We start from the raw sequence: 17228 nt of genomic DNA on the forward strand, positions 1-17228 counted from the left end.
GGCTTGGTCTCGCGCCTCCCTGACGTCACTTCCCTATACACGCGAGGTTTGTGCTAACGGCAGCTAACAAACCATCTGACAGCCGAGAACGTTCACTGAGCTCTGTAGCTTAGTCAAATTAATGCGAGGAAAACCCAAGTGACTATCCCCGCGGTAGATGCCGGCTCATTTTTTCGTCAGCGGTTTAAATGCAGCTGCGGCTCTGTGAAAAAGGCTGGTCTGTTGTTGACATCCATAACGAGCACGGATGTGTCGCCAGCCTAACCACAAACGCTTCGAGCTAGCCTAACTTTCTCACGGAAGTTTTCCACCTGGTATGCTTTTCAAGCATTTGCTCACTGTGACGCGGCGTTAGGCCGGACTTAAGTCTGTTACTTAAGAGATTGCGATGAAGCTCCAGTGTGATGTCGAGGTGGTGAATCGGATGCTGCCGACGTTTGGGATGAAAAGTCGAGGCAAAGGGACGAGAGCAGTGCTCTCTATTGGAAAGCATTTGGACAAGACGACTCAGCGCAGCAACATCTACTTGATGATCTGCACAGCCAAAGACAGAGCCGGATCAAAGTACAAGGTATTTTACTCCTTACTTTAAAAGCTATTGTACAGCAAGTACTATCTGTTCAGTCTGGAGCTAATGTTTATCTCTGGGTGTGGTGCGTCTGTTTTTATTTGGTCCCTAAAGTAAGCAAATTACAAGATGATTAAAGCTAATTATTTTATTTAATTTACTCAATTTTTCAAAGTACATTTTAAGACCAGAAACGTGTAATTTAGTTCTTCTGGCGTCTGTTTGTTATGTCATGGATGGCATGAGAAGTGAAGTGACGCTATCCCATCATGCCTTGCTTTTCAGACACTCAGGGGGAAAAAGTAAATAAATATATAATGAAACCCAACGGCACGGCTCTAAAAAGTTAATAACTTACTAAATCGTGAAAACTATCAGTTGATCCGGCGACTCAGCATTGTTTAGAATATTTAATAAAGTAAAATATACTTGAAATGTTACGGTGTTGTGCCAAAAAGTGATCGCTGATGTTTATGTGTTTTTAAAATCTAATATCTTTCCTTAAGTTGATGAGTAGACTATAGTCAACTGGATTTAGTAAGGGGGTATATATAAAATAGAGAAATTACCTGTTTTGCTGCTCTCTTTATGACTCTGTTCTGTATTATAGTGGCCACCTACGATATCTTTATAGAACTAGTATGTTATATTTGTTACAATTTCTGCTCTCCTCTTGTTTAGACCTGTTTTGGTAAAAGGCATTTTTAATGTCAGTGACACTTTTTACCTGGATAAATGAAAGATATAGAAAAGCCACTTTGCCAAAAACATATGACATAATTTTTGACTCAAAGTGTATTTATATCATTAATGAGAGATATGTTTTAGATGTGTTTGACAGATTACACCCTAACAAGTCATTTAAGACAGTTTTAATACCAGAAAACCACTGCCTGTGCTGTTTATTGGTCAGTGAGAACACACAGACCTTTTCTTTTCATTTTCAAGCTCCAGCAGCTAATATATTAATCATTTAGTTTATTGATCTATGACCAGTTTTCATAGTGAGTTAAAGATTGGATCATTTTTCAAATAGAAATTCACTAGTTCCTGTGCACACACACTAAATGATATTTAAGAAAAAGAAAAAAAAAATCCCAAATTTACCTAAAGAACAAACATCAGGAAAATCTCACTGGAAAGTACTGCTGGAGTTAATCAGATCTGCCTTTTAAAATATTCATTATTTTTCCAATAGTGACCTAAACTGGAAACCCTCGTCATATTGTTTTCATTTTGTCAGCCTCTGATGTAAACGTTTGCAGCTGTTGTCACCTAGCTGTTGAATGTTGAAATTCAGTATTCCAGTCTTAACTTGCTTGATGCACCACCGCCCTGAAGTTGTGTAATGTTTTTTCCCACCGCTGAAATTTGACCATTTATTTCTCTTCTAGCTAAAAGGCAACATAGAGAAGTTCTTCACTTGGTTTGTGGAGGAAGGCAAGGCCACTGTGAGATTAAAGGAACCTGCTGTTGACATTTGCTTGAGCAAGGTATGACATAGAGCACACCGTGACTGCAGTCTTAGTAAGGAGTATACAACTGAAGACCCTGAATTAAATTAGAAGATGTATGTACATTACAAGAGTGAAACAAATTGTTTTGCATTAACTAACTGTCCAATTCCACTGTTACATGGTTGTTTATTGAGCTTTTAGTCAGCTAGTTAATAAAAGTTTGACTGTAACATGTAATTTTTACATTGTTTTTACATTTCTCACAGCAGAGTGATGTATTTTATGAGGATGTTTAAACTGTAATATTAGAAAAATACACAAAACCTGCTTCAGCCGCCTAAGCAGTCTTGTTTGAGTCTGTGTAATAGGAAAACTCAGAGGACAGAAGACACTTTGTTTGATTAACAGGCTGTTGTTGGATGTGCCTGGAATAGTCTTAGCCTTATTCTTTTAGTTGGTGTTCAGATTTCTGAGAACACTGAAGAATGAATATAAACACAGAATTCAAGCCAGCAAGTAGGCTTAGCTTACTTCCCTGTCATAGGATCATGTCACTGTATTAAAGCTCCCTCCCCGCTCACTAAGTACCTTGCTAAGAGTCTAATTTTGCATTGTAGTGCTGGCCCTTGGAATGGTTGTTCTCTTTGTCTGTCCTGGAAAAAGAACTTTATGTTCTCTGACTCATTTGTCAACCACAGACACACACACACACACACACACACATACACACGTCAGTTTCAACCCCAGTTCATGCCATAGCAGAGAGCTTAGATGACTTATTGTTTGTTTTTCTTATGTTGCACAGCCCTCCGAGGTGTTTAACGCGTCACACTCTTAGAAAGCACACAGCTTCTCACAGGCTTTTAAATTGAGCAGGTAAACATGGAGAAATGTGTAAACCAAACCTCGGTTAACCTGCTTGGCCACAGTTTTGTAAACATTCTACTTCTCCTACAGTAAATGGATTAAATTACCTGTCAGTGCACTGTACAGGTGCACAAACCTGTCTCCAACTCCTCTATTTTCTATCCAACCGACAATCTCTCACTCCCAGCTGCATATAGTCCATCCTGTTCATTCAAAAGAAGTATGTCAGAGCATTCTAGGTCAGGGAATCTGGGTTAGATATTTCAGTGAATCTAGTCATGCACCACAGCGACCTTTGAGGAGCCGTGAAACTGCTGTTTCCTGTTAATCCACTGATCCAGAGTAACTGTATTTATCTATCTCTAGGCCGACTCCAACAGCTTGAAGAACTTTCTCTCGGCGGCTCGTCTGGCAGACAGAGGGAGTGACACGAGCAGCCTTCCTCTGTCCACACTGACTCCTGTTCGCGCCAGAGACGTAGAGCAGCCCAAGAAGAAGCTTGCTATCGTCTCCAAGAAGGATTACCCACTCACCTCCAACTTCCCTCACTCCCTGGAGCAGCTGCAGGTGTCGTACTGCAAACTGTCACGCGTGGACATGCGAATGCTTTCACTCAAAGGTAAATTGATAAATAAAATAAGTGAGTCAAGTTGGTTAAAGGTACCATGTCTCCTTGTCTATGCAAATCCAATAATAAATAGTTGGGTGTAGCTCCAAGTCACACATGGGGAAAAAGCCATTTCAAGACCCCAGACTCCTAAAAAGTGAAAATTTGTGTGTCAGAGTAGACTCTGCTCTCTAAGCTGAGGTGTTTCTGTTTGATTTTTTTCAGCTCTGCGCAAGCTAGACCTCAGTAACAACCATATCAAGAAACTTCCTGCCACCATCGGTGACCTCAGCTGTCTTTCCGAACTCATCCTTCACAATAACCACCTGGAAGCCTTCAGCGAGGCACTCTGTCTGTCCACCCTCCAGCGGACCCTCCAACACCTGGACCTCAGCCAGAATCGCTTACAGACGCTCCCTGCTCAGTTCTGCCAGCTCAGAGAACTCGTGAACCTTAAACTGGACGATAACGCACTCCTGTGTTTGCCGTTCCACATCGGCCGACTCTCGAAGCTGAGGTTCCTGTCCGCGGCACACAACCAGCTGACTGTACTGCCCGGTGACTTCCGCAAGCTGAGTCTAGAGAACCTGGACTTGTTTGGAAATCCATTCATCCAGCCCAACCCTTTGGACCACAAAATGCAGCTTACATTCCCACTTCCACTTCAGGAGTTGGCCTCCAGAGCCGTGGCCAATCTCAGGTTAGATTTACATGCTGCTCTGCATCCAGTTTAGACCTCACTGTGGTTCTCTAGCAAGTATAAAACTCATTAATCCTTTATTCTTTCTGTCACTTTACAGAATCCCATATGGACCTCACCTTATCCCTGCTCACTTGTGTCGGGACCTCAAAATAGCCAAGACCTGTTACTGCGGTTGCATCTGCATCAGTTTCTACATCAAGACTGCAGTGAGCATGAACCTCCACCAAGTCTCTCACACAGTTGTGCTGGTGGATGACATGGGAGGCACAGACGCACCGGTGGAGCAGCACTTCTGCTCGCTTTCCTGCTACTCCGAATTCTTAGACAACTCCCTCCAGAGAGGAACCAGATGAGGACGGAGACCTATTTGATCGAAAAACATTGCCGCCTAGAAACCTCTGTGCACGCGCATGTGTGCGCTGCAGTAGGTAGCATTGTGGGATACAGTCTAAGAGTACGTGAAGAGGAAGCTGCAGTGGTAAATGGCTTTGCCGTAGTTTCCTTATGCTGCCTTTGTGTGAAAAGACAATATTAAGTTTGTTGTGTTTTTAAAAAGAGCTTCAAGCTGTTTGTTATATGCTTACATTTATGTTCTGAGGCAGTTTCCGTTTATCAAAATGGGCTCTGAGACAAGCATGAATATGTTACCTCTTGCCCCATCTGAAACAGAGTGGCACTTACTGTACGTTATGATAGCAGGCAGCACAAAACCTTGTGCTGCTGGCAAGCCTCTTAACAGTATTTTTTTTTCCTTCCTTGTGTTTAAAGAGACTGCAGGTTCACCCACTGACCTACTTCCATCAGACAGGGGAATTACAAGATTAGATAAATTTCCTGAAAACAGTGCCTCAGGGTCAATGACTAACAACCAAAGGGAGGTGCTTTTTACTGTGCAAATGACCCACAATTTTTACATATGTGAAAGATTAAATAAAAGTATTCATTGTCATGTCTTAAGTACTTTATTCTGTTGGATCCAAATGATTTATTCCCCATTTTTGTCACAAGTTTGCATGAAATCAGCAAAAAAGGAACGTCAGGTTTTTAAAAATTACGAGCAATGTTTCTGCATCCTTCACAGCACCATCAGTCCAGCTCGTACATTAGAGTGTTTAGGAAGGTGAACCCAGCTGATGATGTATGATCACTGATTACTATCTCATTTCCATCCTTATCAATTTCCCTCAGTAATACAGGTGGAGGCTTGTTACGTTGTAAGACTGGTGAGATTTGCTCCGTCTGCAGGTCATCTTCATCCATTTCCTGCTTTGCTGAGCCTACAGTGACGTCTTCAGAGCAGAAGGTGACCCGCTGGCCCGATTCTCCTCCGCTTGATGTCTTCACGTTACGTGTTGGATGCGTATCCTTGGACTTCACAACCCTCTCAGAAGTGTCGCACTCATCCATAGCTGTTTTTCTGGCTTCGTCACTGGATGTCTGGTTCTGAAATGCTGCATCTTGTTCCATCTGGCACAAAATTGATGAAAGAAGAGGAGAGAAAAATCAGTAGTTTGTAGAAACTTGTACCAACAAACTGAATTTTACAATTGATCTCACCTGCGCCTTTCCTGCTACATTTGCTTTTTTCTTTTCAGTCTTCTCTTGGATATCTGAAGGTTTCATTTTGGATGCCTCCTCCAAACTAGAGGCCAGATTTACATCTTCCTCTCTTATTGCACCATGGGATTGTTCAGTGGAGATTAAAATGTGCTGATTTTCAATCACAAGGCCCTCATCATCAGCCACTGGGCCTCTTTTCAGGGCAAAAGCTTCACACAGAGTATCATCATCCTCTGCTGCTCTGTCGCATCCACCTTCACTTGACTTCTCATCTTCATTCTGATTACCTTGTTTTGCCCATTGCTTCTCCTCTTTTAATTTGTCCTCCTCCTGCGCTTTTCTGCCTTCGTGACCTTCAGTTACTGTTTCCTCCTCCACATGTTCCTGGCCCTTCTTCCATTTTGCCTCATCTGCACCGATCGCCTCTTCCCTAATTTGTTCTCCTTTCTCTTGAACTCCGTCTTCCTCTTTTTCACTATTTTCCCCCCCTTTCTCCTGCATGGGATTTTCAGTTTGTCTTTCTTCCTTTAATTCAGCCCCTTTCTGTAGCTCCTGCTCCCTCTTCTCCCCTTCCCTGTTTTTCTGTTTGTCTTCTTCTTCAACCTCACTTTTGTCCTCCTCGCTCTCATCACAACTTGCACTCTTATTGTTGGCCATTGCTGGCCCTTCAAATAAATCAGGAGGCAAATTATGAGGAAGAACAGGCAGGGTGACGATGAGCTGTCCTCTCTGTTTGTTGAACTTGGCCTCTCCTTTGTCTTCATCCACGGGGTAGGCTAAATGTAGTTCCAATCTGTAGGCTGGTTTCTTGGTCTCCAGCAGCAGTTGCTTCTCTTTTACTTCAAGGCTTGTGTCTTTGACAGATTTTAGAAGAGGCAAATCAACAGTCACCACAATCTCTTTGGGCCTGGGGCTTTGGGCTGAGTCTCTAGAGCATCTAAAGTCCTGGAGATCAATAAGTGATCGATACTTTACTGTATAGTTCGGCTTGGTTGGCTCTCTGGTTTTCAGTAAGCTTTGAGGTTTAGAATCAGTACTGTTTTTTGTTGTTCTTGGTGCCTCTGTGGGCTTTGATTGTGTGCTCGGTTTTTCTTCATCTGGGTATGGAAAGGCAAGGGGGTCTGGAGGGTCTGAAGACTCCTTGGCTTTGAATCCAGGTATGGCTTTTCTTATAACACAGGGCTGTGGGGTGCCTTTGTATTTTGTTTTCATTTCTCTCATGTTCTTTTTGTCCAGAGTCACTTTAAAAGTGCCCTGGATTCCCTGGATAGCTATACTGTCCACCATTTCCAGAAAGCTCTTGTTTTTGCTTGCCATGCGGGTAGTGTCAGGGTGGAAAACAACATCATAAATCATCATTTTGTTACCTTTAGGATCTGTGTCCTGCCTCCCAGGGTGCAGACTGTGAGGCAAGGACCAACACTGACCTCTGCGGCCATTCTCCGACACAACCCACTTAGATGAAGGCTTCCCAACTTTATCACTGGCGCAAATGTTGATGAAACATTTCTGCTTGCCGTCCACGCTGGTTTTGATGGCCCTAAACGGTTCCGGGTGGATAAACTCGACGGTGTTGCCTCGCTCCTGCTCCAGGATTTTGATCCCTTCTTCGTACATTTTCCTGTTCTCGGGGTCTGATATTTCTTGGGTGTAATCCCGGAGCATTTCCCGGAATTTCTCGTCTTTGAAAGCTTTCGTAAACCTGTCGACTTCATACGCTGTCAAGTTGAGCTCTTTGAGCTTCTCCCCGAGCTCCATGCTGACACTGGGAGAACAGAAGCGCTAAGCTGAACGTAGCTCGGAGGACAGAAAATGGCCTCAAATTTCCGTGACTTTTAATCTTTGGATAAAATAAAGAGGTGAAATTCAAAACACATTTATCACCTGGTCTTACTAATGTGAAAGATACGCGATATATTTTTCTTCTTTAGGTCCAATAATAGACGGTCCAGCGACAGTGTAGCGGAAGCAACAGTTGTGTTGATGTAACTATAGCAACGACAGACCGGCGCAACCAAAAATACCGACTGATAGCCCCCCCCCCCCCCCCTTTTTTTTTTTTTTTACGGATTAAAGGTTAAAATCCAATAATAAACAATAATAAATGTCGTCATTTAACGAATGAATACCAAAAAAATGAAATATGAATGAGAATATGAGACACTTTTAAATCCCATATTTGGGAAATTATTTTGTTAGAGCAGGTGAAGTCGTGATGAAATGTGCTAATAATATTAATATCATTATTTTATTATCTTTTTATTACTGTGTTACACAATGTGACAGCATGCGGTATCAAAGGCTCGCTATATCTGTCTTAATCAGTGTATTCAGTTTGTTGATGCCACAAGTTCCAACTATGGCAAAGTGCACTGCCTTCCCATCATTTTGCTTCACGTGTACATGTTGAAGGACCTCAGCTTCCTTAGGAAACTCAATGTGGACACTACTCTTCTTATAACAGCCTTTGTGCTGTTCTTTCAGTTCAGCCTGTTGTCAATGTAGACACCCTGGTACTCATCCAGTGTGCTGATGTCCTTGTGCTGAAATGTGCACCGTCTCTCTGATGTTATTTCCATTCAGAAGCTGATGATTCTTGCCAGACCACTCTATCCAACCAATGTGGAAGTATAAGAGTATTTCTGTACATGGCACGACTTGGAGTTGTACTGGAAGGCTCAGGTGTAGAAGGTGAACATGGATGGAGACAGCACACGCTCCCTGTAGAGTCCCCGTACTGCACATCACCAAATCAGACAGAGAAGGTAGTCAGAGATGGTAGATATGTTTTCTGATATTACTACCAATTCACTCCCAAATCTCTTAAACCCAGGTTTGTAACAAAATTGTGTGCAAGCGAGTGACTCTGAATAGGGTTCATAGGCACAGGGTGTTACCTAAAAACACACTGGAAGAGACTTCATCAAAGAAACACCAGATGGACTTTAGTATTAGAGCATTGCAGAAAACATTTCAAAGTTACATTAAAAAATTCCACTAAACTGCTGACCTTAAATGTGTAACAACGTAACGAAATTGCAAAATTTTATTTTAGGTTACAAAACAACATTTACGTGTGTCAAGGTTTGTCTTCCTATTCTCTTCTACAATGAAAAATTCCACAAACATGCCACTGCTACAGTTTTTTAAACAAATGTTTTCCTGACCTTTAATAGTTTAGTCTTTACTGTCATTTCAGAAAAATCTTAATTAACATTTTGATCATTTTTAAAATATGATCTGTTCGGAACTGTGATTAAGGAGACATTGTATAGTAGATACAATTGGTCCCAACAATAACTCCCAGTAATACCTAAAATCTCGTCATTAGAGCATGCCACCTAATCACAACCTATGAATTAAACAAACTCTATTAATTAAAGCTTTAAGCAAATAAATTTGAATAAAATGCATAGTACAAATAATCAATTAGCTACCCTTGAACTCTATACAGTATACTTTTTAATTTCTACTCATTATGTTATCATGTTAATGATGACATAATGGGTAGGCCGCTATTTGTGAAATATCCATTTTTTTCTTCTTGTTTTCTTGTTTTTTGTTTTTATATTCCGGGCGTGTTTTTTCCATCGTTGCAAGCAATAACATTACACAGTCCCACCAGCAGGTGTCTCCGTAGACCACAGTTCAGGTGGAACTCAGCCAGTTAGTATATCGGTTAGTAAGGCAAATGGGCGGGTGTGCGAGCGAGAGAGGTGATTGGTCGCACCCCCAGCAGTTCCTGTTCCTCACTGTGTGATTGGAAGGGGTGGACTGTTACTAGGTATGGGACCACTGCTTATGAAACTGCGTGTGTGTGAGAGAGAAAGCGGCATCACAAAGAGACAGTACATCTTTATGATTCATAAAAAAATAAAGTTCTAACAGTTTCTCAGAACTTTGCACGAAAAAAGGTCAGGCATGTGACTTTATTCTAAACACCAGTCCACATATGCTAAATACACCAGGGACATTATAATGAACTTAGTAGAGTATTATGCAAGAGCTGTAACTCGTGCCCTCCTTGCTCCCATGTGACAGATCTGAATGTGCTCAAATATGCTTCTAATGAACTCCAATACAGAACAACCAACTTGCCTGTCTGTTCTGACTCATCTGGCTCTGTCTCTGAGCTAATGAACAGGACGCGATGTCCCCAGATGGATTTGCCAAAAGAGCTTTTATAACACCCAGAAAAAAATCATTCAACCAGCAGGAAGCTACCCACAGGCCAGTCAGCACATTTGAAAGAACATGAGTGAGCTTCAGTTGAGGGCGGTGGCGGTAGTGGGAGTCAGCATGACACACACACACACACACACACACAGGATGTGGGCAGGCACCACTTTTGTGTATTTGTGCGTGAGATGACTGGGAAAGATTGCTGACTTCATCTTGATCCCACACATGATTTTTTTCATTTTTAGAATATGGGAAAGGTCACAAGACTCACAATCACGACTCATTTACCCTTGTTTTTTTATTACAAATATGTATTAAATAATATGAAAAGGTAGACAGGGAGATACAATCAAGGTATAATTATGGTACTGATGATTACTATTCATATGTACATTTCTTTTCACCCATCCCCCCCAAAATGTGACAAATTCATTTCATAGTACAACAAACAACACATTCACATACACGTACATGAATATCAACACAAACAAAGGAGAGGTGCAGAAGGTGAAATGTATAAGACAAAACTTCATACAAAGGCTTTGGCAAGAGTGCATACATATAATCACAATTATATAAACAAAGAATCTTTTAGAGAAAATATGTGTACAAATGAGCAGTAGAGCAGGAAGAGAGTCCAGTGCATGATTTCTTTTTCATTCCCATGATTCAAAAGAACAGCAGTCCTATGTGCTTGACTGCTTCCTGTGTGTCCCTCTGGTATCTTGGGAGTGGGTCGGGTGGCAGGTTGTTCATTGTTTAGTTTGAGCCAACAGGTACCAGCATGCTTAGCGCTGCAATGCCAGACTTCGAGGGAGGGATTTTTCCTGTGGCCATTTTGTTCAAACTCCTGACGTCAGCCTGCCAGGAGGGAATTTTCTTTGTGGTCATGTGGCGGCGGGCGTGTTTGGTCAGGTGATCGCTGCGCATGAACCGCCGGTCACACACGGGACACACAAACTTCTTCTCGCCAGTGTGCGTACGCCTGTGACGGGAGAGCTCGTCTGAGCGGGCGAACCTCTTATCACACCCGTCCCAGCTGCAGCTGAAGGGCTTCTCACCTAAGGGAGGACCAAGTGAAGAAAACAAGTGAGTCACATTGTAGTCATAAAAACTTGACACATAACTGAGCTTGGCTTACAATAAAACAATGAGCTCACTCTCTTTCCCGACAAGAATAACAAGGTTGGAGAAGGAATGTTTTACAAACAGGATGCAACACTCATTTTCAGTCCACATTCTCACAAGCAACTCTGAAGGCAGTAAACCCCCCACCTGTGTGTGTTCGAAGATGAGCTTTGAGGTGTGAGCTCTTGAAGTATGTCTTCCTGCAGCCTGGGAAGTTGCAGACATAGTTCCTCCTGCGGGAAAAATCCATCTTTGTGGCTGTTGTGGTGCTGCTGGGTCCTGTTGACAAGTACACAGGGGCTGGGGCCAGAGGTAGTAGCTTGGTGTTGCCCAGGGTCATGACAGTCTGAGGGCAGTGGGTACCCTGAGAGACGGATGACTGAGGGAGGACCAGCATCACTGTGCCTTGGGGCACTGAGGAGCCCACAATCAGGGACTGCTGGACAGGGGGATTGTTAGCTGAGGTGGGTTGGGGGAGGATGGGTGTGGCAGCAGCCCGAATGCCAGAATTGGATGTCTGAACCGCACTGGGGATGAAGGCTGAGATTATACCCGATTGGCTGCTGACAGGGAACATCTGGCAGATGATTTGAGGGCTTGCAACTGGAGGAGGGGACACAGTTGTGGGAACAGGGGGAGAGGGTGGGCTATTTTGTGGTTGGCTGTTGACAGGAGTTAGGGTGGGGACACTGTCCAAACAGGATTTGGGGGGACTGGGTGGCTGCTCTGTTTTTGAAGGTATGAGAGAAGCAGGAGGGGATGGAGGTGTGGTTATCTGCTCTGTGTTTGTGATGCACTGCTGCTCCTGCTGCTGGGAGACCATTGTAGTAGCTGTTACCATGTCCCTAGCTTTCTCTGGATTGGGGGCCACTGGAATGTGGTGCTGGCAGAGGGTTCTATCCGCAGTGTGGCGGATCACGCTTGTCGCCATTGCTTTGCAGGGCTGTGTGAGGGGGAGAGAGGGGGTCTTTTCAGCAACGGTTGCCAGGACAAGTTGCTGTGTGGATGCGACCAAGCCAGAACTTGACTGCGACGCGGTGCCTGATGATGTTTCAACAAAGCTGGGACTGTGGGGCGGGGTCATACACTGCAAAGAGACAGTCAGAGAGTTAAAAAGTGCATCTACTGTCTCTAGTTGCATAAGAACCTACATTTGCAGTGATAAGCATCACAGGTGGCAAGAAGATAAGACATAAGAATAACCATCATAATGAGCTATAAAACAGTGATTTTTATGACCCTGCCTCTGCAAGAAGGAACTCTGCCTGACAGTCAAACACCTAACTGTAACAAGGTTTTTCTTGTTGTAGCAATTGTCAGCTGCCCCAACCTCATATCATTAACACTTGTGCATCACAAGGTCAAACCTTTCAGTCCTTTTAGTTCAAACTATGATGAAGAAATGCTGCAGTGGTGGTGCCCATATGTTGGTGCTATATGATATGTCTTACCAGGGAGGAGAAGGACACAAAGTCCTTTGGGGGGTCTGGAAGTTCTGATGGTGGGAGGGAGTCGCCGGAGTCTGAAGCTGGGGTTAGGGGTCTTGGTTTGCAGGTCTTTGGCTTTGGTTTTGGCTTTTTGCGGCTAAAGAAAAGATCTGTGCTCCAACAGCTCATGCACACCAGAGCCTCCGCTGCTTCCAGGTCAGTGTACTCCAGACCAGAGCAGTCGAAACCCAATCCACTAGAGTCAGAGTGCTCGCTGTCATGCCTCCTTCTCTTTACATTAACCTCACAGGCATCCATATTCTCAGTCTGGGGGGGTGGAGAAAATTTAATTACATTTCTGTGTTCAGGTCACTGACAACACACGTACAAACACACAAAGCTATTTTCCACGCCTATTCCACATTATGTTTATTCAGCTTTTCTCCGATCGCGCTTAGAAGGAGACATTTTTTTATTCTATGAACCCGAATGGAACAAAAAAAAAAAATTCTATTTCCAGTTATCATCTGCTCAGTCACTCTTCCTGTACCTGAAGTTCCCGGGCCAAAAAGGAGAGGGTGCTGGTGACTACACCCCACCCCATGCACTGCCTCTGGCCCGAAGCCAGGACACCTCCCATGACCAAATATAGACCAAACAGTGACGTGCTGCCGAGATGAGCCATGTGAAATCCCCATAAAGCGGGTTTGCATCAGGAAGTAGGCTTGTCACGTTCCAACTTTTATTATATATTTTTCACAGTAAACAAAGCATATTAGTAATTCTCCACAGAAATACACCCGGACTAAAAAAAATTGACAGCGACAGAGTTGCGCGTGTCGTTGCGTGATATTTTTTTATTTTTCTTATTTTATTTAAGGTTGAATAAAATGCTAAAAATAGTGTTCATGTTAAATATGTTTTTTGTGGCACTATTGCAAAGTTAATTAGACAAAAAATTATAATAAATATACTTTTTTAAAAATGTCGAATTAAGCTTTTCATTTATGTAAGTGCTGAAATGTCAAAGTAAACAAGTGGACGTTAAAAGAATTGAAGTGAAAACAAACAAAAATGTTGCGTAAAGCTAAAGTGACAGTTTAATAAAATTGCCTTACCTCGAGTGAGTCCATTTCGTTGAATTTTCGCGATGGCACTGAGGAATAAAATATTTTGATATCGCGTTTTTGTTTCTGAAGCCAGTTTAGAACAAAGAGACGGCGGTTGCCAGAGCTGCTGCCTGTTCCGATAGGGTTGAGGTCGTCTTTTCTCTGACTGGCTCCCTTTTCTCTCAGCTGTGTGTGTAAAACGTGGGGGGTGAAAAGGAGGAGGGGGAAGGGGAAAAAAAAAAGAATAACAAAACTCACAACACGCAAAGGCGGGTGGCAACACTCCACCAATCACGAGCGTGCGTGTGAAGAGCTTCAGCCAATGGGAGAGCAAAAAGCGCGTGAACAGTGCGTGCTCGCTGGACGGTTGGAGGAAACAGGGTGCGTGGTCGTTGGTGGGCGTGGTCACAGGAGTCAGCAGTGTCAGGGTAAACCCGATGAACTGCCATCCGCCAAACTAGGCGAAAGGTCGTTTCAGTGTATGCTGCATTCATGGGCTGTAGGAATAATCTCTCGGAAATCACACATAACATTAATTTGGAGCTTAAGCACAATGTATGTCCTGGAGAATGGTAAATCGGATTCATTTTAGTATATGTTAGAGTAATATATTATAAGACAAGAATGAAAAACAATGGCCAATAAATGTTCATAAGTGATGACTGGTGATTAAAAATTATTATTTTTATTAGATCTACCTTTCACAGTCTAAACATTTCATCAGACATTTTTAAATATTCAAATAATAGCCGCTATCTCTCTCTTCTTTTTGATATTAAATAAGAAATTGCAGTGAACCCTCTTATATGAAGTTTTAACTGTATTTTTTCTGCTTTTTTGTGATGCTGTACGATATGTTTTTTAATAATCTAAAATAGAATGAATAATACAGCAAAAAGTCCACGTCTAGTTGATTATTTTTGAAAAGCATTTGCAATAGCTCATAAGCAAGCAAACATTTGAATTTGTAGTTAACTATCTAGAAAAACATTTCAGTAGGCATATTAAAAAAAAGCTTTAAAAAAGCACCGATTTAATTGTGCTTTATACTCAGCTGATTTGACTGAATTTATGGAAATGGGTCTATCTGAGAAAGGTAGCGAATTCATTTTTACCAGCTTTTCCCACAATACCTTGAATGCAACACGACTGCCTGCCGAAACGCGGGGTTCTGTCTCCCGCGCTCGTGTGTTTTGTTTTGTTCTGCTGTTTTTCAAGGTGTTTATGTCGTTTTCTTGCAGCTGTTAAGCAATTGATTACGTATCAAATTCACGTTTTATAACACAATGATACTCAGCCAAGTTTCCTAAAGCTTGTTGTTGCGATCTTTAACTTTGTTGCCAGAAATAATGTATCACTCCCATGTTTCAGTTTTCCCCCCTCCACTGTAAACTAGGCCATCCAGGAAAACACACCAATTCACTGTCAGTCATGTTTTCCTGTTTTGTTTTTTTTGTCATAATCCTCGAGCCTTCTTTTGTCTTATTGGGTATTTTATTTTTATTGAACATCTTCATACATATGAAGACATGCTATGGCTTAAAATAATTCAAGTCTCCACAGGGCAGTACATGCTTATTTGTCCTGTATGTAGGGCAAAGTGCTTTCTGTGTTATGCATTGTGCTTCTGACTCTAAATATGTTCTGAAAGCTTTATGTAAGTGTGTGCTGCATGTTTTTCCTGTGTCCTATTGTCTGACCATTTGTATGAGCACATCTACATGTAAGAGAAACCAAACTGGTCCTGACCTACATGTGCTGTTAGTTACATCATCACCAACTGTATTTGGACAAAAGGGGGAAAAATGTGTCAGAACTTCTAACAAACTTCTGGAAACCACAATATGAAAAAAAGTAAAAATCAGTGCTTTAAAAGCATTTTCTTGTTGTTGTTTTTATTTTTAGTATAATCACAAACTTTGAAGGGAATAGCAGGTCCACTGTGATTGTTATGATTACCATTGTATTTTATATTTTATTTCTAGTCATTGGTGCTTATACAATAAGAATCTGAACACAGTTTACCTAACTGTTAAGGTGCTGCTTGCTTGCAGCAGGGAGGGGAGTAGCAGGTGTGTCGGCTCAGCCTTGGCAGCGCATGGCTGCTAAGGAGGGCCTGGTCTCGGTATGACTCACATAAGCATGACCTCAGGGAGCATTGAGGGCTTTGGAGCTGCGGTAATGCAGTTTCATTGCCAGCTGTTAGAGAGAAGAGAGGGGAAGAGGGAGGAGCTGCTAAGAAAACCAGTTAGCATGCAGGCATGACAAGCAGCCGGGTCTTACGACAGCAGCCTGTTTGTGGGCCAGTTCACTTCATCTTACTTAAGGGAATCTGGAGGAAAGGTTATGCTGGCCCTATCTGGGCCTCTGCATGCACAACTCCCCTGTCCAACCCCCCCCACCTCAGCAACTCCTGGACCGGAGTCAGGAAATGGGGGAGTTGCCCCAGTGAGGTTAAATATATCACCAGGGGCCACATTTCACTAAGAGCCTCTGAACTTTGACACCCATCCACAGAGAAGGGTTTCTTGTCTAAAAATGTAAAATATCATAAATATCACTCACATTAATCCAAATTTATTCATCTGTTTGCTAAAATATGAGGGTGTGCGCATTCATAACTTCTCTATAAACAAACTTAGCACGATCTCAATTCATTTTTATGGACCTGAATTCAAAGTGAAGCCTGCAAATATGTGGCAAGATTGTTTACCTCCCAGTTAAAGAAGACATGCACAACCAGTTTGTAGTTCTTGCTGTCCTTTGCAGAGCTACGTTGTTGTTTGCAGATCATTGTTGCAGCTCGAATGTTGCAACCCTTGGCAACACTTGCACGGTTTCCTGATAGTCACACACGCTAATGCTAATATTAAACTACTCAGAGTGCTTTGTGGGCTCATAGAAACACTGTCCAGCAGTTGCTCCTTTTCACCATAACTACAAACTGGCATCTGGGTGAAAGGACACAATACATAACTACATGGCTGATAAGGAACATTTGCAGTATGTGTTGAAAATGATGAATTACACACTGACATAAAGACACTATTTTACTTTATTATATGTGAAGTTGAGATTTGCAAAGTTATGAGAAAAACGTGTATTGAAAAACAAAGCAAAAGACAGAATGGATGTTTCCTTTAGAAGAAATTATTAAAGTGTGTTTTTGTATATTTTAGAGTCGCTATTTAGTCCGTAAATGTATGTTTTTTTTTAGCTTAAATATTATTTTGAATGGGCCTTCCAATGGACTCTGACCTGTTTAGGGTGTACACCACCTTTTGCCCTATGACAGCTGGGGAAGGCTCCAGCCCCCCTGCCCCCACAACCCTGAACAGGATAAGCGGCTAAGAAGCAGCTGTATAGTGCTTAACAGATACATTAGACCACACGTCATAAAAACAAGAAAACACAAATATTTTAGAAATCTGTCAAAAATATATTTAAAAATAAATCCTACTGAATTCATTGAACAAAATTCAGGTTTTTGTACACAGATTTGAGCAACTGTACATTTTTGAGAAGTGAGAAATGAATCATGTAGAACATTCAACCACTAAAACATTTTGTTTCTGTTCAGGAATGCAAGTAAATACATTTAATTTGGCATTTTAATTAAA

The 17228-nt window shown here is 42.2% G+C and overlaps 3 protein-coding genes across 3 annotated transcripts; 1 reads left to right on the forward strand and 2 right to left on the reverse strand.

Moving 5' to 3' along the window:
* Positions 1-24: 24 nt before the first annotated feature.
* Positions 25-5151, forward strand: lrr1 (leucine rich repeat protein 1). The gene is made up of 5 exons (XM_004540509.5): positions 25-571; positions 1963-2061; positions 3259-3511; positions 3725-4199; positions 4300-5151. Exons 1-5 carry the CDS (start codon positions 389-391, stop codon positions 4553-4555), a joined length of 1266 nt encoding a protein of 421 aa, XP_004540566.2. The 5' UTR covers positions 25-388; the 3' UTR covers positions 4556-5151.
* Positions 5146-7765, reverse strand: dnaaf2 (dynein axonemal assembly factor 2). The gene is made up of 2 exons (XM_004540508.5): positions 5760-7765; positions 5146-5669 (listed from the first exon to the last, which is right to left on the reverse strand). Exons 1-2 carry the CDS (start codon positions 7518-7520, stop codon positions 5289-5291), a joined length of 2142 nt encoding a protein of 713 aa, XP_004540565.2. The 5' UTR covers positions 7521-7765; the 3' UTR covers positions 5146-5288.
* Positions 7766-9677: 1912 nt separating this feature from the next.
* Positions 9678-13805, reverse strand: LOC101472974 (Krueppel-like factor 11). Its single transcript, XM_024806278.2, has 4 exons — positions 13618-13805; positions 12524-12826; positions 11220-12159; positions 9678-11005 (listed from the first exon to the last, which is right to left on the reverse strand). The coding sequence occupies exons 1-4, from the start codon at positions 13630-13632 to the stop codon at positions 10704-10706; spliced, it is 1560 nt and encodes a 519-aa protein (XP_024662046.1). The 5' UTR covers positions 13633-13805; the 3' UTR covers positions 9678-10703.
* Positions 13806-17228: the final 3423 nt, after the last annotated feature.

Source organism: Maylandia zebra, linkage group LG19, assembly GCF_041146795.1.
Source record: "Maylandia zebra isolate NMK-2024a linkage group LG19, Mzebra_GT3a, whole genome shotgun sequence".
Lineage (NCBI taxonomy): Eukaryota > Metazoa > Chordata > Actinopteri > Cichliformes > Cichlidae > Maylandia > Maylandia zebra.